Source organism: Oncorhynchus clarkii, chromosome 6 (assembly GCF_045791955.1).
Source record: "Oncorhynchus clarkii lewisi isolate Uvic-CL-2024 chromosome 6, UVic_Ocla_1.0, whole genome shotgun sequence".
NCBI classification, from domain to species: domain Eukaryota; kingdom Metazoa; phylum Chordata; class Actinopteri; order Salmoniformes; family Salmonidae; genus Oncorhynchus; species Oncorhynchus clarkii.
Genome location: NC_092152.1, coordinates 30042271 through 30065273, shown reverse-complemented (window position 1 = coordinate 30065273; position 23003 = coordinate 30042271). Strand labels below are relative to the sequence as shown.

The following is a 23003-nucleotide window of genomic DNA, read 5'->3' as shown; positions in this document are numbered from 1 at the left end:
TTTCCACCGCATGGGCAGATAAATTTGTGAATGGACTAAGGCGCTAGCATTACAGTGCATGAATAGGAAAGCACATACCTCGCTTTAGTCTCTCCATGGCACTTTTGCTCCCAGCATAAGTTGGTCTTATCTCCTTCCCAAGCTCTTCAATAATGGATAGCAGTTCTGCATATTTACTCTGAGGCACTTGACTTCCACTTGAACTCTGATACAATGAAAGAATGGTTTGAAAATATAACAGTGTGACTTATGTCAATTACGTTAGTCACCAACATACACTCAGTGGCCAGTTTATTAGGTGCACAACCCCGTTCATGAAAATAGTTTGCTCCTACAGACAGTTAGTCACGTGGACGTGGCTTGCTATATAAAGCAGGCAGGCAGGCATCCATCCAGTTACTGTTCGATTGAACGTTAGAATGGGCAAAACGAGTGACCTCAGAGATGGAGTGTAGTATTTAAAAAAATGTTTACCTTTATTCAGGCACGACAGTGTCTAGGGTTTACCGAGAATGGTGCAACAAACCAAAAAAACATCCAGTCAGTGGCAGCCCTGTGGGTGAAAACCGCTCGTTGATGAGAGGTTGAAGGAGAATGGCAAAAATCGTGCAAGCTAACAGGCGGGCCACAAACAGGCAAGTACCAGTGCAGTTCAACAGTGGTGTGCAGAACGGCATCTCAGAACGCACAACTTGTCAGTCCTGGTCACGGATGGGCTATTGCAGCAGACGACCAAACCGGGTTCCAACACTATCAGCTAGAAAAAAAAAAGAGAAGCTGCTCCAGTGGGCACACAATCACCAACACTGGACAATATTGAGGAGTAGACAAACATTGCCTGGCCCGATGAATCCCAGGTTCCTGTTGAGTCATGCTGATGGCAGAATCAGGATTTGGCGTAAGCAGCATGAGTCCATGTCCCCATCCTGCCTGGTGTCAACGGTACAGGCTGGTGGCGTAATGGTGTGGGGAATGTTTTTCTGGCACACGTTAGGTCCCTTGATACCAATTGAGCAACAATTCCATGCCCAGAAGAATTCAGGCTGTTCTGGAGCCAAAGGGAGGTCCAACCCAGTACTAGATGTGTGTATATAATAACTGGCCACTGACTGTAAATGGTAACAGAAATATTCTATATGGAAATTCATGCTTTGTGCTGCAAAAAAAAAATTTGGCAACGTTTAAAATGTGTGGTATAATCTATCACATTAGATAATGCATTGCTATCATCCAAAACATGTTTTACAATTTCAGTATTTACCTGTGAAAAGCTGAAAGATGGTGGTCCATAGTCATTCACTACTGGCCTGTAAGATTGCAGTGTTGATATGCTTGTTGAAGTAGAGTGAACAACAGCAACTGTTGGAGTGAAAAAACAAAAAGATATACAGTATACTATATGCCACATGCAATACATGCATGCATTAAATTAAATTGATTTGGAATTCATCATTTGAAATTGACCAGGAATAAGTGGCTGAAACGTTAGACTAGTTTTATTTATGGCATTGTTTCAATTTTTTTTTTTTTTTTTTTTTTTTTTTTTTTTTTTGTACCTTTATTTAACCAGGCAAGTCAGTTAAGAACAAATTCTTATTTTCAATGACGGCCTGGGAACAGTGGGTTAACTGCCTGTTCAGGGGCAGAACGACAGATTTGTACCTTGTACCTTGTTAGCTCCATGCAATGAGTGTGTTGCATTACTTTTGTCCATTTTAACTTGACATACATGGAGACTAATGGAGGCTGTATGGGGGGGTGAGATGGAGATGCAATGAGGCTCAGAGAACACTGGGTGTCACCAAAGGGTCAAAGAACGGTCCACATCCAGATCAATCATTAGCCTTGGTGAAACAATCATGGAGGAAGCCGTACGGGTAGAATTAAGAAGCCAAAGTGATACATTTAATATACACTGTTACAGCATCCAACCTGACAGAAAATCCGACAATATAGTACGCATGTTCTGTTTAGGTAGACGAGTGAACAACCGAATTATAAACTTTACGGATGCACGAGAGGGAAAGGGTTTTATGATTAGTGATAATGGCGGATATGAATCAGCTCTCAGGATCTGACCCTATACATATAACTGGACAAAAACTACAGTCACGGGCTTCCCCCAGGTATTCATTACAACATCGAATTTTACAACCGACAAAACAGAGTCAAGACTAAACATTAACTGCAATTTCCTCCTCACCTTGGTTCACGGAAGTTCCGAGAACATGCTGATGGAGGTTGGGCTTGTAAGACATTCCTAAAGACATTATAAATTAAAGAAATAAAAATCGTCCTAAAATCCAATGAAGCGTCTCTGTCTCCCTCAGACACTTTTTGTTTACAGCAGAGCAGCACCGGCAAATATGGCCGTCACTTTATATTGACACCCACAATGCAATATATCCTCACAATAACAAATACATGCTTATTTGACCCCAAAAACAACTTTCTTACGATAACTATTACAAAATTAATTTTAAAAAAGACACGTTTTATTAAATTATTTTTCTTTAAGCTTTTTGTTATGGTGTATTGGGTTATAGTTTTAAGGCAAAATATTTAAAAAAAGTTAATGTCAAACTCAGATGACTGAATAAAAAAAATTGATGACTGACCATACAGCTCCTGTAGCCTGTGCCAGTAATACGGATAACGTAACTCAAAAAAATATTACTATGCAATGTAATAAGGATATTATTACAATTAAATAAGTATTATCCTACACATATTGTCGTTACAGTAAAATGTTTAATAATGAAAGAAAAAAAATCCCTGGCGTAGGCCTACTCTTACGTCATTAACGCTACATGATCATGACAATTAGTTACGAGAAGTGTGTGTGTGTGTGTGTGTGTGTGAGGGGGGAGGGGGGGGGGGTGTAGTGTAGTGTAGTGTAGTGTAACTGGGAAAGCAAGTCCCAAAATAGAAACGGAAACAGAAGATGAGAACAAATCATATTTGAAAGTAACATTTATCGTTATCAGATGAAAATATACACTGCTCAAAAAAATAATGGCGCCCTGTGCTCTTCTGCCTGCAACATCCTCCAGCATGACCGGTTTGGCGGTGGGTCAGTCATGGTGTGGGGTGGCATTTCTTTGGGGGGCTGCACAGCCCTCCATGTGCTCGCCAGAGGTAGCCTGACTGCCATTAGGTACCGAAATGAGATCCTCAGACCCCTTGTGAGACCATATGCTGGTGCGGTTGGCCCTGGGTTCCTCCTAATGCAAGACAATGCTAGACGTCATGTGGCTGGAGTGTGTCAGCAGTTCCTGCAAGAGGAAGGCATTGATGCTATGGACTGGCCCTCCCGTTCCCCAGACCTGAATCCAATTGAGCACATCTGGGACATCATGTCTTGCTCCATCCACCAACGCCACATTGCACAACAGACTGTCCAGGAGTTGGCAGATGCTTTAGTCCAAGTCTGGGAGGAGATCCCTTAGGAGACCATCTGCCACCTCATCAGGAGCATGCCCAGGTGTTGTAGGGAGGTCATACAGGCACGTGGAGGCCACACACTACTGAGCCTCATTTTTGACTTGTTTTAAGGACATTACATCAAAGTTGGATCAGCCTGTAGTGTGGTTTTCCACTTTAATTTTGAGTGTGACTCCAAATCCAGACCTCCATGGGTTGATACATTTGATTTCCATTGATCATTTTTGTGTGATTTTGTTGTCAGCACATTCAACTATGTAAAGAAAAAAGTATTTAATAAGAATATTTCATTCATTCAGATCTAGGATGTGTTATTTTAGTGTTCCCTTTATTTTTTTGAGCAGTGTATATCAATTGACACATATTGGGGAAACAGAAACATGATGTAGCCTACTTGCTTACTGAGATTTTGAATAGATTTGCAATGCACGAATTCGTGTTTTTTTTTATTATCAAGTCAAGGGCAGACTCAAAGAAACTAGATACATTTTGGCTTCTGACGTGTATTTCGCGCCATGCCAATCACATGCTACTAGAGTAGTGTTTAACCAATCAGGGACGCAGTAGCTAGATTTTTAAATAGTTGTTATTGTGGGCACGGTGCGTGGTGGTGACTTGGTTAGTCGGTTTCTGGTTATGCGTTTGTTTGCCAGTGTAACGTAACGAGGAACACGCGAACATTGCAAAAACTTATAACGTAAATTCGTGCATATACTGTCTAGTTTTTGTAGAGTTGAAATGGCGAAAGGTAAGTAGCGAAACAGGCATGTTTTGAGGAAGTTAACTTTAGTCAGTTATCCAACGTTACTGTATCTAGCCAACGACGTTAACGTTACTTAGTACAGTGGTAGCACGTTATGTCTCTAATTTGACAAAAGTAAGCTAGAGAGAGTCGTTAAATGTATTTTATTTTGATAAAATTGAGAAGCTACATTTGAGATGAATATATATTCATTCGTAAATGTACATTTTCAAGTAACGATGAATTTGTAGTTTTTACTAATAGCTAGTAACAGAGCATTGTGCAGTACAAATAATATTTGATGTATGATGAAATGCGATCTGTCCTCATTTTATTAATATTTTTCTGTATGGTGGTTTTTGTATTAATGTGCTCTGCCTCGGTGCCCTACTTGTTTATTTTTATCCCCAATTTTTGGGGACTAACTAACTAACTAGCTAGCTAAAATAACCCTTGGATATGCTATTGATATGGTTGGCTATATCAAGGTCAACCTAACTAACCTCCAGACATGACTGCCTTCAAAGGGAAGAAAAAAATGCAGACCACCTACAAGAGACCCGAGGGAACCCTTCAGCCCAAACAAATCGAAAAGGAGACAAAGGAAAATAAACCAGAATTTAATGGGGTAACTTGCTATTGTGTTGGAAATATAGTACTAATACAGTCTGGTATTGGTCATCAATACTTCTCAGGTGTTCGCTAGCTAAGTTAGACCAGTGCATGTTGCATACATTCACCCATTATGAAAACATTAATGTGTTGCAGGATGCAGGTAATGGTCAGACCACTTTACCAAGTTTGTGGAGTCCCAGCAAACCCAAATCTCCTCTGTGCAACAACTCAAGTTCTCTCAGCCAAGAGGAAAATGTTCCTGAGAAATTGACTCCACAAACTGAGAAATCAACGCAAGGGAAAGGTAACCCACCATTTGTTATTCCCATCCACCACCAATATTGACAATGGACTTCTACCATCTCATTTTCTAAACCATGCAATATTGATTATTGTCTGAATAAAACCTTTAAAACCCATCAGATGTCAAAGAAAATAGTCTTGGTCGCATATATGTATTTAGCAGATTTTATAGCAAAATACTTGTTTTGTGTTCCTAGCTTGAACAGTGCAGTAATATTTTTATTTTTTAATTTCACCTTTATTTAACCAGGTAGGCTAGTTGAGAACAAGTTCTCATTTGCAACTGCGACCTGGCCAAGATAAAGCATAGCAGTGTGAACAGACAACACAGAGTTGCACACGGAGTAAACAATTAACAAGTCAATAACACAGTAGGAGTAAAAGAGTGTATATATACATTAATACACACATGTAAAATAAATATTCTATCTAAATATTAGAACGAGCAGTGTGTATACACTACATGACCAAAAGTATGTGGACACCTGCTCATCGACCATCTCATTCAAAAATCATGGGCCTTAAATATGCTATTGCCCCCCCCCCCTTCTGCTGCACTATATACAAAAGTATGTGGACATCAGTTCAAATGAGTGGATTTGGACATTTCAGCCACACCTGTTGCTGACAGGTGTTTAAAATTGATCCATGCAATCTGCATAGACAAATATTGGCAGTAGAATGCCTTACTGAAGAGCTCAGTGACTTTCAATGTGGCACCATCATAGGATGCCACCTTTCCAACAAGTCAGTCCGGTCAACTGTAAGTGCTGTTATTGTGAAGTGGAAACGTCTAGGAGCTGCACAGCCGCATAGTGGTAGGCCACACAAGCTCACAGAGTGGGACCGCCTAGTGCTGAAGCGTGTAAAAGAATAATCTGTCCTCGGTTGCAACACTCACTACTGCGTTCCAAACTAACTCTGGATGCAACATCTGCACAATAACTGCTTGTCGGGAGCTTCATGAAATGGGTTTCTGTGGCCGAGCAGCCGTGCACAGCCTAAGATCACCATGAGCAATGCCAAGTGTCGGTTGGAGTGGTGTAAAGCTCGCCGCCATTGAACTCTGGAATAGTGGAAACGCATTCTCTGGAGTGATGACTCGCGCTTCACCATCTCGCAGTCCAACGTACGAATCTGGGTTTGGCGGATGCCAGGAGAACGCTACCTGCCCCAATGCATTGTGCCAACTAAAGTTTGGTGGAGGAATAATGGTCTGGGGCTGTTTTTCAAGGTTCAGGCTAGGTATGCCCCCATGCAGAAAGTGAGGTCCATACAGAAATGGTTTGTCGATCAGTGTGGAAGAACTTGACTGGCCTGCACAGAGCCCATCAAACAACTTTGGGATGAATCGGAATGCCGACTGAGCCAGGCCTAACCGCCCAACATCCGTGCCCGACCTCACTAATGCTCTTGTGGCTGAATGGAAGCAAGTCCCTGCAGCAATGTTCCAACATCTAGTGGAAAGCCTTCCCAGAAGAGTGGAGGCTGTTATTGCAGCAAAGGGGGGACCAACTCCATATTAACACTTACTTTGGCCGCCTTTCCTTCCAGTTCTCTGCTGCCAATGACTGGAACGAATTGTAAAAATCACTTAAGCTGGAGACATATCTCCCTCTAACTTTAAGCATCAGCTGTCAGAGCAGCTTACCGGTCACTGTACCTGTACACCACCAATCTGTAAATAGCACACCCAACTACCTGATCCCCACATTATTTATTTTCTTGCTCTTTTGCACCCCAGTGTCTCACTCCAGTGTTAATGCTAAATTGTAATTATTTTGCCTCTGGCCTATTTATTGCTGTACCTCCCTACTCTTAATACATTTGCACACACTGTACATTTTTTTTTCTATTGTGTTATTGACTGTAGGTTTAACTCTTTTTATTGCTTTGCTTTATCTTGGCCAGGTCACAGTTGTAAAAGAGAACTTGTTCTCAATTGGCCTAACTGGTTAAATAAAGGTGAAATAAAACAATTTGAATGCCCATGATTATGGAATGAGATGTTCGAGCAGGTGTCCACACACTTTTGGTTGTGTGATGGGATGAATAGACTAGGGCTAGAGTATGTAGTATATGTACAGCAGAAGTTATAGGATGGGCCTTGACTAGAATACAGTATATACATATGAAGTGGGTAAAACAGTATGTAAACATTATTTTAATGTGACCAGTGTTCCATGACTATGTACATAGGGCAACAGCCTTTACGGTGCATGGTAGTGTAACCGGGTGGTAGCTGTCTAGTGACAGAAGTTCAGGGCAGGGGCCAACTAGTGGTGACTTTAACAGTCTAATGGCCTTGAGCGAGAGAGAGAAGCTGTTTTTCAGTGTCTTGGTTCCAGCTTTGCTGTATGTGTACTGATCTCGCCTTCTGGATTGTAGCGGGGTGAACAGGCTATGGCTCGGGTGGCTGAGGTCCTTTATCTTCTTGGCCTTCCTGTGACGGCGGGTGCTGTCGACGTCGTCCTGGAGGGCAGAAGTTTGTGGGTCTATGGGCCAAGCCAAATTTCTTTAGCCTCCTGAGGTTGAAGAGCTGCTGTTGCACCTTCACCACCACCCTGTCTGGGTGGACCATTTCAGATTGTCAGTGATGTGTACACTGAGGAACTTGACGCTTTTCACCTTCTCCGCTGCAGCCACGTCGATGGCGCCGTGCTGTCTCCTGAAGTCCACGATCAGCTGTTTTGTTGAGGGAGAGGTTATTTTCATGGCACCACTCTGCCAGGGACTTTACTGTTGTCGTTGGTAATTAGGCTTTCCACTGTTGTTGTCTGCAAACTTGATTGAGTTGGAGATGTCGTGCGTGGCCATGCAGTCATGGGTGTACAGGAGGGGGTGGAGTATGCACCCTTGTTGTTGAGGATCAGCGTAGTGGTGCTGTTGCCTACCTTCACCACCTGAGGGGCAGCCCATCAGGAAGTCCAGGACCCAGTTGCACAGGGCGGAGTTCATACCCAGGACCTCGAGCCATGCAACAATTGCGCTCCATATGTTTTGGTTACCTCTAAATTATTTGTTAGTCAGGAGATCGGCGTTAAGTGACCTTCAGAATAATTTCCTGTGTGTGAATAGCAGCCGTGTCCACTGATCAATGTCTTATGACACTGCCTAAATAAACAATTAGTTGTATGTTTTGCTTATGCAACCAGGTCTGATGTACATTGTGCTTCATTCCAAACTATTCTATTCAGTGAGACCGAATCAAGTTAACTCTCAAGCTGGTGTGTCTCGGCAAGAGGAGAATAAAGCGAAGACCTGCTTGGCTCCTCGAATCAGAGGAACAACTACCTTGAAGGGCGAGGTGGATCCAAAATCGCACCCCAATCCAGGGCTTGCGCAAGATGTCCCCATGCTCAAATCTAAGAGGAGGGCTAGTCAAAAAGCCAAAAAGTAAGTCATGCTGACACGTCAATAAAACATTTGTTTAAATGGAGAACAGTATTTGTTGGTCAGGCCAGCGCTTCATGACCAGATCATCTGACCATTGGCGCATATGCGTTTTTCAGAATGGAATAATGTATTCTCTTTTCATCCAGAGCACAAGGCAGTGCTGCCCAAAACAGGAAGGTCACAGATTATTATCCGATTAGACGGAGTTCCAGAAAAAGCAAAGCTGAATTGAAGGTCAGTATATAATGCCAAAGTGAGTTGTGCTTCAGGATCAACTATACTACCCCCCCCCCCAAAAAAGTATTGCTCAGAATTGAATAATGTGTAGTAAATGGATGCCTCTTGAACACTAAACTTCCTACAATGATTTTAGTCAGAATTGGACATCCATTCATCTAGTGTGGTGTGTTTTTTTATAATGTAATTCTCAGGTCAAGATTTAAGCAAATGCTCTCAATTCTAGTAGTAGCAGCTTGAACTAGTTAATGTTGAAGAACATGGTTATGAATAAGTAGCCTAGGCTACATCTAATAGCTAGCTGTATTACATACATGAACTCAGACCTGGCTGATCAGGGATTTTCTTCTGTGGAATTCATAATTGTTGGCCAGGTTTAAATGTTTTCTCCTTATTGTAAACCCTCCAATTTGAACTTGGGAGAGCATCATTTAGAACGGCTGAAGCTTAGACTACTTGTGTGTTCACTCAAGTGTTAAACTTCAAGAACATTGATCCTTCCTTTACAATCAAAGCATAGTATGCCTGTAAATGTAGCCTTTATTTAACTAGGCAAGTCAGTTATGAACAAATTCTTATTTGCAATCACTGCCTACCCTGGCTAAACCTGGACGACGCTGAACAATTGTGCGCTGCCCAATTCGGCGTAATTGTGCGCCAGACTCCCAATCACGGCCGGATGTGATAAAGCCTGGATTCAAACGAGGGACTGTAGTGACACCCCTTGCACTGAGATGCAGTGTCTTGAACCGCTGCGCCACTCGGGAGCAACACAATGCGCTGCTTTTAAAATGGACAAATCTTTCTTTAGGATCTAATGAGTAAATTCAAACTACAGAGTCATGTTTTTAATTATCTGTATTGTTTGACAGCCTTAATATTTATTGAGTCACTTTAATTACTCATTAAAAACCACACTCTGCCAACAGAACGAAGAACAACGACAGCTTGATGACCTGATAAAACATGGAGTTGAAGAAGGACTGCAGGTTGGTTTTGAAATGAAAGTCATATTTTACTGACCCTGATCATCTGAACCTGGAATTTGATTTTTACCTACTTAAACCCCAATTAGGTAAAAAATATAGAGGGGAAGGGAAGAGGAGTGTTTGCTGTCAGATGTTTCAAGAAGGGTCAGTTTGTAATTGAGTATCATGGTGACTTGTTGCATCTGACTGATGCCAAGAAGAGAGAGGCTCTGTATGCCCAAGACCCTGGGACTGGCTGCTACATGTACTATTTTCACTATCTCAGCAAAACCTACTGGTAAGTCATCTACACACACTTAATTTTCAGTTTATATTAAGTAACCCTGACATACACAGAGTACACAACATTAGAAACACCTTCCTAATATTGAGTTGCACACACACAAATGGTGTGCCTGGCACCTACTACCCTACCCCATTCAAAGGCAACTAAATCTTGTCTTGTCCATTCACCCTCCGAATGGCTTTCGTACACAATCCATGTCTCAAGGCTTAAAAATCATTCTTCAACCGGTCTCCTCCCTGTCTACACAGAGGGGTTAAAAAAAATCTATAGTGATTTTTGAAGTAGATTTAACAAGTGACCTCTAAGGGACCATGGTTTTCACCTGGTGTCATAGAAAGAGCAGGTGTTAATGTTTTTGTATACTCAGTGTATGTATTGCCACTTATTGTCAGCTAGCTCGTGGATGTTTTCAAATCTTTCATTTCCTCTACAGTGTTGATGCTACAAAAGAATCAACTCGTCTGGGAAGGTTGCTAAACCACAGTAAAAATGGCAACTGCCAAACCAAGCTCCATGACATGGATGGAATACCTCATCTCATACTGGTGGCTTCAAGGGACATTGAGGCAGAGGAAGAACTGGTTTATGACTACGGTGACCGTAGCAAGGAATCAATATGTGCTCACCCATGGCTCAAATACTGATGATCCACCAGAGTATTCTCTCAAGAGAATGACTAGGTGCAGTCATTTCTTCAAAAAGAGAACCTGTTCTCTTTTTGTTTTTTAAAAATCCATTCAATTGGCCCTAAGGTGCAAACTGCTTTCCGGTGAGACAAATTAAGTGTGCCTGTTTGGGCAAAACGGTGGCAGTATGAACAAGGTGGAAGACAACCTTTTAAGATGGCACATGGGTTTAATTTGTTTTTAAAACTATCAATTTATTGCTGGATTTGGATGGAGTTTTTATACATATTAAGGCCAGTGTGTCCATGATGTGTGAAATATATTTAACATACTAGCTATTGTTTTTAGGTTGCTTTTATATAAGTGATTAATTTATCAAGCTATGTATGGTTCTAGTTGACGCAACAATATGTTGCATAGGAACGTCAATGCTCTCCTGGCTTCGGGGAGAACAGCTTATACTTGATTTGAAAATGTAGCTTTTGTTGCAATGGGTGAAACATCCGAATGAATTTTGAATAAAATGTAAGTTGCTCTTTTTGAACAAATGAACTGTGTACATAGACAAATCTTTTCATACATCTGGCTAGCATGGAAGCTCATTTTTTTTCAAAGCATAGAAAGGCAAGCTTATTAATATTCAGACGTGCAACAGTCCAGCATCCTTGTATGAGTATTTCACAACGTGCAACAGATTAAATATATTTGTTGTGATTTTATAACAGTAATATTTAAAATTGCTTTCTTTACAACTGCTCAATTGTTTGAGGTCAAATGGTAGTTCAAAAGCCCTTTGCGCTAGTATAAAAGTTAAGTTCAATCACTCAGTAAATAGCAAAGAAAATGTCTAGAACTTGCATTTAAAAAATTCAGGGTGAACAATGTCAACTCTTTTTATATAGGCTCCTGTGTAGTGTCAAACTCTACATGGTGCCAAGTGTCCCACAGGGGTGCTGGCACATTGACTCCAATGCTTTCCACAGTTGTCAAGTTGTCTGGATGTCCTTTAGGTGGTGGACCATTCTTGATATAAATGAGAAATTATTGAGTGTGGGGGGAAAAACTAGCAGCGTTGCAATTCTTTGACACAAACCGGTGCGCTTGGCACCTAATACCATACACTGTTCAACGGTACTGGTCTTGCCCAGTCCCACTCTGAATGGTACACATGCAAAATCCATGTCTCAGGGCTTAAAAATCCTTTAACCTGTCTCCTCCCCTTAATCTACACTGATTTAAGTGGATTTAACAAGTGACACTTATAAGGGATCATAGCTTTCACCTAGTCAGTCTCGTAAGAGCAGGTGTTAATGTTTTGTATACTCAGTGTACATAAAAAGAAAATCCTATTTGCTAAAACATTCAAATGGCAGAGTGCTCGTGTAGTCTTGGAGGTCCTGTCTCTACTGGGGCTCCTGTCGTAACCCCCGGCTTGAATGTTGGTCTTTGCAAGGTTCCATCTGTCCATCCAGAGTTTGAACCAAGTAGTGATGAATGTTCAACCAAAAAGGAATCCTCTGTTACAGCTAATTTTTGTATAAAGTTCAAGGAAACATGAGTTGTGTGCATCTACCATGTTATTATACCTAAAGTGCAGAAATAGGAATTTTCCCTTAACTATTAATGACATCTATAAAAACACAATGCTGAGATACTTTTAAAAGGCTTAATTATTCTAGAGTTTAAAATGCCATTCCGTTAAAGTTAAATTATCCTAGTACAAAGGAAGCATAGGAAAAACGTGTGCATAAAAATGTTTGGTTTATCGTTGGTGTTAATGCTTCAGGTCCTTCTCACACCGGTTGTCCTCATTTCCGCCTGAATGAAAACCTACAAATAAAGACATTAGTTCAGAATGCATTTGAGAAAGCTTGCTCTGCAATTTGTTTTTGCCAACACAATTTAGGTCCCTAGAAGTTACTGGTCTTTACAAAGGAGGTGAAGGGGGAGTGCAGACCATAACAGCCAAGCTGGCCTCGAAGTGGTCAGCAACAGTTACATCTGCTTTCTCTCTTCATTCAATCACACAGCATCAGCCCAAACAGCCCGCCGGTCACAAGCAGGTCATAAGGCAGAGATGGACTGTGAAAACAAACTACCCCTGGTTGTCCACCCTGTGATACCATGATGAATGTCTCTGAAATACTTCATGTTTTTTCAGTGTAAATCAACCTCTTAAAAACTACATGCTTTTCACACACTTCACTATGGATGTTAAATAGTTATGCAAAGTTCATTTGTGGAAAAAAAGCTCATTGCTTACAGCTTTCTGATGGTATTTTCCTCTTTTGGTTCCTCCTCTTTAGTCTCATCTGTTGTGTTAGGAACCGAAGGGGATGGAAATTCCAGGTCAGCCTTTACCATGGCATGCTTGCCCTGTGAGTGCATCCCGCTGCAAGTACAGAGCACTTCATTAAGGGGAACAGCAGCAAATTTAGGGAATTTGTCTAACTGCCTAAACTTCTCCGAATTAGTGTTGGACTGTCTCAAAGTGCCTCTCCCCTGAGGAATACAGCAAATCTACTGACAGTAATTACATTCTCTCAGCGAACATACACTGAACAAAAATATAAATGCAACATGTAACGTGCTGAAATAAAAGATCCCAGAAATGTTCCGCACGCACTAAAAGCTTACTTCTCTCAATTTGTTTAAATCCCTATTAGTGAGCATTTCTCCTTTGCCAAGATAATCCATCCACCTGCCAAGTGTGGCATATCAACAAGCTGATTAGACAGCATGATCATTACACAGGTGAACCTTGTGCTGGGAACAAAAGGCCGCTCTAAAATGTGCAGTTTTGTTACACAACACAGTGCCACAAGTGTCTCAAGTTGAGGGAGCATGCAAATGGTATGCTGATTGCAGGAATGTCCATCAGAGCTGTTGCAAGAGAATTGAATGTTCATTTCGCTACCATAAGCCGCCTTCAATGTTGTTTTAGAGAATTTGTCAGCGAGTCCAACCGGCCTCACAACTGCAGCCCAAATGTAACCACGCCAGCCCAGGACCTCCACATCTGGCTTCTTCACCTGCAGGAATGTCTGAGACCAGCCACCCGGACAGCTGACAACTGGGTTTGTACAACCAAAGAATTTCTAAACAAACTGTCAAATCGTCTCAAGGATGCTCATCTGCATGCTTGTCGTCCTCACCAGTGTCTTGACCTGACTGCAGTTCACCGTCATAACCAACTACAGTGGGCAAATGCACACCTTCGATGGCCACTGGCATGCTGGAGAAGTGTACTCTTTACGGATTAATCCCAGTTTCAACTGTACCGGGCAGGTGGCAGACAGCGTGTATGGCGTCATGTGGGCGAGTGGTTTGCTGATGTCTACGTTGTGAACAGACTGCCCCATTGTGTCAATGGGGTTATGGTATTGGAAGGCATAAGCTATGGACAATGAACACAATTGCATTTTATTGATGGCAATTTGAATGCACAGAGATACCGTGACGAGATCCTGAGACCCATTGTCGTGCCTTTCATCCGCCGCAATCACCTCATGTTTCAGCATGATGATGCATCGCCCCATGTCACGCAGAACTGTACACCATTTCTAGAAGCTGAAAATGTCCCGGTTCTTCCATGGCCTGCATACTCACCAGACATGTCACAGATTGAGCATGTTTGTGATTCTTTGTATCGACGTGTACGACAGCGTTTTCCAGTTCCCTCCAAAATCCAGCAACTTCACACAGCCATTGAAGAGGAGTGGGGCCTAAATAATTTAATTCAATTGACTGATTTCCTTATATGAACTGTAACTAAGTAAAATCTTGAAATTGTTTCATATTGCATTTTTTTGTTTAGTGTAAATTCAGGAAGCCTAATCGATTAAGATACCACAAACATTTACGGGTTCACAACTTTTGACCTTTTCTGAGATCTCTGCCAAGCAAGAGGGGAACAGCAGCCCGACTTTACCACATCACCCAACAAGCCTTTTAATATAGGAGTATTGTCAGAAGCCATTTCTTTCTTTCAATGCCTTTCGCTGTAGCCTAAACCAAGCAGAAAATGCACGTCCTGTGCGACACAACACACAACTTTCACTTGAGAAATGTATACTGAAGCAAACATTTCACCCGCCTTTTTAGATAAGAATATATCTGCATACCTTTCTGTCATGTCAACCATCTGCTTGTCTTCATAAACGTTCACTCACGTAGCCTATTATGGGGTAGCAAATCTAGTTCTGTTTCTAGACCAGGGATGAGCGACTGATGGTGGTTGGGGCCACAAAAAATCTGAATGTATCAGTGGGCCGTAGTGGCTCATAGGTCTGAGTACCCACATCCATACCCACACGTGCGGTCAGAACCGGCCATAGCCTTTTGGGGGCCTTAAGTGAAATTTAGTTTTGGGGTCTCCCCTCCACCTTGCGAGCAAAACAGTTTAGCGGCCTTCCTCTCCACAGTGTTTTAAAGTTAATTTCCTGCAAATCTATTTAGCAATTTTATAACTCATTCCATGCAATTCTATACATTTGGCTCAGGGAGATCGTTCAAGATTGACTTCGAAATTGGATGTCTTTCCATGTCCTGAGGACGTCGGGAACTTCCATTAAAACCGGCCACTAGGGGCAACTGTGTGCTATTACCATCAAGTATGCTTGGGTTTGTTACGGAGATGTGTGTAATCCCATGACTCTGGATCAGAAAGTTGGGTGTTCGATCCCAGTTGCAGACACTTTAAAAAAACATTATTTTTTTTTATCCCCTATCCAACCCTTACCTTAACCATTTGTGAATGAGTGCATAAACTTAACTTCAAAAGTTGACCTTTGGAGAAATGGAATGATACAGAGCAGCAGGAGCAACCCAGGGTGTTAAAAACACTTTAGAATCTGACGTTTGGAGAAACGTGAGATTGTGAGAGCTTGTTAATTTTGCCATAGGGTGGAGAGAAATGTTTGCAGTTTTTAATATGATATCTGAGTGAGTGACTAACAAAGTCAATGGGGGCCCCCCAGTAAGTAATTCGACCATGATTACTACAAGTTTAGATAGCTGGCTGCTAGACTAACTTATCAATCTAAAAAATGTTAGCTGACATGGGCTAATTGAGTGACGGTCAGCAGGAAAACTGCTGATGCACAACCAAATTTCAAAATTGCACCTTGTGTATTCTACTATTCTAACTCTCAACAGTAAGTTGAGAACCTGACTGAGTAAATTTGTTTGTCTTGTTAAATTGATCCGCGGGCCTACAAAAGCTGCCAGTTGCCCATCCCTGTTCTAGACAGACATACAAAGTAAATTGAAAGCAGGTGAGGGGTTCTGGTGGTTCTGTTATGGCTGTGTGGGGCATTTCCCTGAAAGGTCCAATAGGTCCAATAAACCCCTTAGAGAGCAAGGTAAAAGCCAATAAATACACAGCCCTTCTGAGTGATCACCTTCAACCTATGGTGAACTATTTCTATCCTGATGGGAGTGTTCTCTTCCAATGACAATGACCCACTGAATGGCCCACTGAATTGTCACAGAATGGTTTTATGAAAGTTCTAACTGTGTAAGCCATATGCCATGGCCTTCTCAGTCACCAACTCAATATACTTTGTATCCCTCATTTACTCAAGTGTTTCCTTTATTTTGGAAACTGTATATCTGTCTAGAAGCTGGGCTAGATTATCCCATAGTAGGCTATGTGAGTGAAAGTTTATGAAGACAAAAGCTGTGGAATTATTAGACTTTCTTATATAAAAAGGTGGGTGAAATGTTTGCTTCAGTATACATTTCCCGAGCACTAAAGACTCCGGCATTTTCTGCTTGGTTTAGGCTACAGAGAAAGGCCTTGACAGAAAAAAATGGTTTCTGACAATTATGCCTATAGTAAAAGGCTTGCTTTGTTGGGTGATGTATTTTGAAAAAATCTAGCACACAAAATGTATATGTCGTATCTCACAATTGATTGTGCTTTGGTATGTTCGCTGTAACAGAACCTTTTTTCCCTAAAGATTTGCTGTATTCCACAAAGTTACATCTAACTTTGATCTAGCCCTACCTCACTCTCCCTGAGTGAGGTACACACTTTGACAGCCAGTCCAACACTTAATTAAGTCATAGGTTTAGGCACTTCATAGACATGTGTAAATGTTGGTTGGGGGGGGACTGGCCAGGCCTGGCTCTGTATTCTACCTCTTGTAGAGCTGCAACTCTTCCTGGGCCACCAATAGCTGTGCCTTGAGCTGGTTCCTCTCCTGAAGCACCTCCTTCAGCTCCTGCATTGTGAAGCGTGGTCTGTTGGGATCTTTCATGTCTACCACCAGTTTGTTTGGTCCTAGTGTTTGCTGAGAGAAGATATTGATTAAAGGGATAAACTCGTAACAAAAAGGAGTCCACACAACTGTGTTGCAAAGTAGAGCGTATAGCAACCCAGTGAAACGTAAGACAACCTTTACATACCCTGACAGAACCTAGTCCAGTTAGACATGACCACGTTATGGGAATTAAATGTATCGATTCTGTCCACAACTGTTAAAGATTCCTGGTCTGAAAACATCAAACTCACCTCTTCCTGACTGACAGAACTTTCTCTCACGATTCTATCCAGTTCACTTTTCAAGTTGTCTCGTTCCATTTTCAACTCCTCCAGCGATAGGTTGTGCTTATTCACTAACGTTTCAAACATCTCCAAAACACGCACAATTTTGAATTGCAAATCTGAGACTTCCTCACCTGTACTAATTATTTTCAACAAATCTCTGCCAATGACGTATGAAATGTCATAAACATCTTCCACTGTCAGCTCAAATGCGTCCTTCTCGAACGCAGAAGCGGGTGAGGACTTGGACTCGTTCAACTCTTCCATTTCTCGTGTTCCAAAAACTCACCGAATTGAGTTGAAAGAAACACGAGTTTGTTTTCTCAACCGGTGGGACCGATTTCTCAAATCCACCGTTATGACATTTAACATAGAATAAACGTATGAACTGTAATACATGTAGTTCCATGCGAGCTACAGTAGCCACTTCAAGTTAGTAACTGAATGGACCATCCTCTTTGAAAATGTTTAATGGTTGACCACAGTATAGTGGCATACAAATAAGCCAATAGCGATAGCCTGTTCCGCCACTTGTAACAAGAGAGCAACGTTTCCATGGCGACCGTGAAGCCATGCGCATAATCGGGTAAACAGCACGTGATGTTTCCCCGTTATTTTCAACTTTGTACTTGGAATTTAAATGTCTGAAGTTAGATTGACATTCCGTCAATCAGGGGTCCTTGTGGGCATCAGAAAGCTTTCAGGAATCCCTGAAAAAGCAGCGATAAAACCATCAGAATTAACAAGGCAAACAAATATGCTAGAACTGACAGGCATTAAAACATTGTGAAATGTTATGTTTGAGTGTCCAACAATTGAGCAAACACTGAGAACAGGTTCAAAACAATATCTATTGGAAAAAATAGCCTGTGATCATAGTCACATCACATTAAAAACACTGTGCATTTTTATATGTTTGAGTGTCGAAAATTGAGCAAACATTGAAAACTGTGTTGAAAACCATATCTATTGAAAAAAATTGCTTCTGATCATATTCACATCACAGGTAGTCAACAATATGCCAGCTTGTAATACAGTCTACTTACTGCTAGTACAAAGCACCATATCTGTACAACAAAACATTTATTGAAAAGGCACAGGATATCTCAGATAGCACATTCTTCTCTCCAGAATGAATCTCTCATTGTCCCATCAGGACAACTTTGTCCTGACAATCGCACTTGGCATAATGCTCTTTATGACTTTCTTCATAGGTTCATCTTACTCACTTTAGGCCTCAAAACACCAAGCTCTCCTGTCAAACTACGCCCTGAATATGAGTCATCTGACTATCCCAGCCCGAGCACATATTTTTGGTACTGTATTCAACCAGTACTCCAATAATTCACCCTCTGGCACTCCCCTACACCCTCTGGTGGTAACTGGCTGTTGGACATTCCCATGACAATTGTTGGTGCAAGGACTCCCATGACAATTGTTGGTGCACGGACCACAAGCCCATTCCTGTACTGTTTGTACATGGAGACCACCAGCATGGGACATTATAGGTCCCAGCTAATGGATGCTTCAGTGCCTCCTGAGCCTGCTTCATGTGCAAATAATTTCTTCTCTTCCACATATCTGGCACCTCTGGTCGCCTCATGTCTCCGGAGAAGATGCTTATCCTGGGGAGGTGCAATGAGAAAAAATGTCCTAGCCAAGCCAATACTACTACTGAGATCAATAGAAATACTTTGGTTACACTTAAGATTGTTCATGAAGTGAGAACAATGAGTTCTCCAGGGAGGACATCATGCATGTGGATTTGAGGCTTGTGGCACATGTGGCCTTCTAAAATGAATGGAAGATGGAGGTAGTAATAGTGAGTTGTGATTAGTATAGTGATAGTGATTAGTATATTGGCAAAGGATATATTGGCAAAGGAGGTGAAAGTATTAATGATCATGGAATTTATTATGATGAGCTGATTAAAGATCTGAATTAAGATCTACACATTATCAGCCAATAAGAATACTCCCACCACACATCATGCAAACATGGTCACAAGGAAGTATTGCATTTCAGATTACATGTGGTACTGTGCTTTGGTACAGTGGAGGTGCTTGGCTCAAGAACAATGACATCAAAAAATGAGAGAAAATACAATTAAAGTTCATACAAAGGACATAATATTCTGATTGGCTGTAACGTTGGATGTCTGCAATCAACCCTGCTGCTACCATCGGCATTACTGCAGTGAATATCCTGTCCAACGAAGCACAGACGGGGACATAAGTGAAATGACTATTGAGAGTTGTGGTGTAATGTGACTTCTTTTCAGCACTCAGGTTGGCGAGGTAGGCGAGCCAGACCAAGACGAAGTAAGCTACTCAAATAATCATTATCATCCATCACAATTTGTTTGTGGAGTGAGGTAATTTGTCTCCCCTTCATGAACTTTACAATAATGTTTAATTTACATTCATGAAATGATTATGATAGTTGAAAAATGTCATGTCACAGAAGGGTGCTGAAACGTCATCCCTTCGTCCTGCTACAGGTTCACTCCAAAAAGCATTGTGGAAACCAAGTTTGTTTTATTGGTCAGTAACCACGTTTCCATCCACAGTTTTTTTGCGAGTAGTCATAAAATACAACGACAACTGTGATGGAAACAGGAAGTTTCGGTACAATTTTATAAATGCACACACAAAATATGTTAGTTCGACATAGTAGGATCTTTTTGTGTTGGTAAAATTAAGTGCAAAATGCAAGAAATTGTGGTGGAAACGCCTTTTATGCACAAATATTGATATAATCAATATAATAATAATGATATAATAACCATCATATCGAAGTACATTTGGAGTCACGCGATGATATGGTGTATGGTCCTCCTCTTAAACTGCAGATTAAATAGATTATGATTAATTTGACAGGGTGGTGAAAGTGCATGGTGATGAGTTTGATGCTATTTTCCAATAAATATCGAGGGTCTTATTCTGGTGACATGATTGTTGCACGACTGCCGTTTGGAAAATACAAATATTATCCATAATAATCTCATCATGTAGACTAGCCTACTCGCACTGTATCTGCAAACTGTTGGCTAGAGCTCATGTGTCAAGACCAGAGTAGACATGTGCTATTTAACACAACAGTTTTTGTGACAAAACTATTGGTAGAGTTGAAAATGCGATATAAACACATTGAACTTTTGATTTGTATTCGGTACATGAAAATTTAAGCAAAAATAATAATAATCTTGTGTGCATTACGTCATCACACACTGATTTTTATCGGCAACAAGTCAGTTTGATGGAAACACCATTGTTGGGTGTGGACATCCCATGATGTACATCCGAAAAGGGCTCTTTCCATTTTTTGGATATGGCTCACCAGGTTACAATCGAAAGAGCAAGTGAAGACTGGTAACCCACCCAAATGACTGTGACCTGGGGTTTTGGCCTGCTTGTTCCAGTGGGCCTCAAGGTTTTAGGTGGCACATTAAAAGCACGGGCAGCTGCCTTAAAACCCTGCCCATTTTCAATAGCATTCAGGATATAACGAAGCGCATCTTCACCATAGCCATGTGCCATGTTTTGTGCTGCTACCATGTTGTGTTGCTACCATGCTGTGTTGCCATGTGATGCTGCCTTGCTATGTTGTTTTAGGTCTCTCTTTATGTAGTGTTGTGTTGCCTCTCTTGTCATGATGTGTGTTTTGACCTATATTTATATTTTATTTGTTTATTTTTAATTCCAGCCCCGCTACCCGCAGGAGGCCTTTTGACTTTTGGTAGGCCTTCATTGTAAATAAGAATTTGTTCTTAACTGACTTGCCTAGTTAAATAAAGGTAAAATAAAAATAGCCACCATAATCATATAATTTCTTGTTAACTCTCATCTAAAAATGAAATCTATTTTAGTAATCAAATCACATTTTATTGGTCACATACACATGGTTAGCATGCAGTAATATGCAGTCATCTATAACTACCTTATACACACAAGTGTAAGGAATGAATAAGATTAAGTACATATAAATATATGGATGAGCGATGGCCGAACGGCATAGGCAAGATGCAGTAGATAGTATAGAGTACAGTATATACATATGAGATGAGTAATGTAAGGTATGTAAATATTATATAAAGTGGCATTGTTTAAAGTGTCTAGTGATACATTTATTACATCCCATTTTTAATTATTAAAGTGGCTAGAGATTTGAGTTAGTATGTTGGCAGCAGCCACTCAATGTTAGTGATGGCTGTTTAACAGTCTGATGGCCAATGGTGGAGAATTGACCCCTAATCTAACTCTAACACCTATTCTGACCCTAACCTAACCCTATTCTAATCCTAACCGCTATTCTAACCCTAACCCGTATTCTTATCCTAACCCAGCCCCCCGTTCTAACTCTGATCCCTAATCCTAATACTAGCCCTGCTAACTGGGGGCTAGTAAGCTATGCTAGCAGACATTAGCTAATGCTAAATAGCTGGCTAGCATTTATTTAACTTCATACTTTCTGTTAGTGAGGTTACTAGTTAGCTAACTGGGCTAGCCAGTGCCTAAATTACAACTAGAAACAAATGATCAACCATCAAGGGGCGAGATGCCAATGGAGGGGGGCATCTTGCCCCTAGCATACTAGCCTGACATATTACTACTTTACTCAAAAACAAAAAAATTCTCTCTAAACAAGTGGAAGATTTATCTTAAGGCAACACTACATGTTTATATAAAACAAATTGATCTAACTTAATTTGATTATATCTAAAACATTTTCTAAATTACAAAAAATGTGATCAATTTACCACTAAATTGTTTTGATGGAATGTCTTAAAAAATATTGATGAAACAGATACAATTTGTAGTTGATCAAGACTAGTAGCAGCCAGAGGAACTGTTGAAAAATGGAACTGTCTCGCCCTATAGTACCCTAATGCCCGGGAAGCCGGTGTTTGGAGAATATATTGTCAGGGGTGTTGTGGCGGGCCAGCAAACTGTGCCAATATATCCTCCAAACACCAGCTTCAAGGGCATTGTAACTTTTATACAATGGGTTACCAACATATTCAAATAATGATTTACATATTTTCATTAAAAACGTTATTATGATGAATTTATTCATACTATTTCATCCTTCCACAAGATATAGTCATGACACAAATCTAGGGTTGCTACCCAAGCCAGCTGGTTAGTTCTATCGGTTTGGTTGCCAGAGACACGACCCAGTCGTTCAGTCTTTTTATTCTGTATCTATGGATGCTTCCCAGTCGTTCATTCTAAATATTGTCTTACTGGCTGGTAAAGTTTGTATCCCTTGCTTGCTAGCTTGCCAACTATGGCTAACTTAAAGTCACGTCAAACAGCAGCTGTATTTGCATTTGTTTAAGCAGTTTTCTAGTGACATTTATTTGGATGCATCTATTAACAATGAGCTAATGAGGTGCAATTTCGCCTGGCATCGAAAATGTGCTCTCTCGTCAGGGCACTGTTGTTCAGAGGAGCTAGCCAACAACAACACAACTAACACAATCACTTAAAAACATTTTTTCCCCCAACTTTATTTAACCAGGTAGGCCAGTTGAGAACAAGTTCTCACTTACAACTGTGACCTGGCCAAGATAAAGCAAAGCAGTGCGACAATAAAGAACAACACAGAGTTACATGTGGGATAAACAAAAGTACAGTCAATAGCACAATAGAAAAATCTATATACAATGTTTGCAAATGGAGTAAGTAGGTAAGGCAATAAATAAACTGTAGTAGCGAAGTAATTACAATTTAGAAAATGAACACTGGAGTGATAGATGTGCAGATGATGATGTGCAAGTAGAAATACTGGTGTGCAAAAGAGGGGAAAAAAG

The 23003-nt window shown here is 40.9% G+C and overlaps 2 protein-coding genes across 3 annotated transcripts; one reads left to right on the top strand and one right to left on the bottom strand.

Annotated features, from left to right (window-relative positions):
• The first annotated feature begins 4013 nt into the window (after positions 1–4013).
• LOC139410956 (N-lysine methyltransferase KMT5A-like) lies at positions 4014–11186 on the top strand. 2 transcript variants are annotated; one of them, XM_071156670.1, is made up of 8 exons: positions 4014–4192; positions 4714–4814; positions 4955–5105; positions 8302–8500; positions 8647–8734; positions 9667–9726; positions 9813–10003; positions 10446–11186. In XM_071156670.1, the coding sequence occupies exons 1-8, from the start codon at positions 4183–4185 to the stop codon at positions 10654–10656; spliced, it is 1011 nt and encodes a 336-aa protein (XP_071012771.1). In that variant the 5' UTR covers positions 4014–4182; the 3' UTR covers positions 10657–11186. The 2 variants fall into 2 exon arrangements, with proteins under 2 accessions (XP_071012771.1, XP_071012770.1); XM_071156669.1 differs by having other exon boundaries at positions 4056–4192; positions 4696–4814; positions 10446–10672.
• LOC139410959 (RILP-like protein 2) lies at positions 9583–17634 on the bottom strand. Its single transcript, XM_071156673.1, has 4 exons — positions 17156–17634; positions 16783–16934; positions 12902–13030; positions 9583–12468 (listed from the first exon to the last, which is right to left on the bottom strand). Exons 1-4 carry the CDS (start codon positions 17453–17455, stop codon positions 12447–12449), a joined length of 603 nt encoding a protein of 200 aa, XP_071012774.1. The 5' UTR covers positions 17456–17634; the 3' UTR covers positions 9583–12446.
• Between the last annotated feature and the right edge of the window lie 5369 nt (positions 17635–23003).

Coding starts and splice junctions, on each gene's coding strand:
- LOC139410956 (XM_071156669.1), top strand. Junction 8,735..9,666: donor AAAGCAAAGCTGAATTGAAG/GTCAGTATATAA, acceptor CTCTGCCAACAG/AACGAAGAACAACGACAGCT. Junction 10,004..10,445: donor TATCTCAGCAAAACCTACTG/GTAAGTCATCTA, acceptor TTTCCTCTACAG/TGTTGATGCTACAAAAGAAT.
- LOC139410959 (XM_071156673.1), bottom strand. CDS start 17,455: ATGGAAGAGTTGAACGAGTCCAAGTCCTCACCCGCTTCTGCGTTCGAG. Junction 16,935..17,155: donor GTTCTGTCAGTCAGGAAGAG/GTGAGTTTGATG, acceptor ATCTTCTCTCAG/CAAACACTAGGACCAAACAA. Junction 12,469..12,901: donor GAAAATACCATCAGAAAGCT/GTAAGCAATGAG, acceptor CTTTATTTGTAG/GTTTTCATTCAGGCGGAAAT.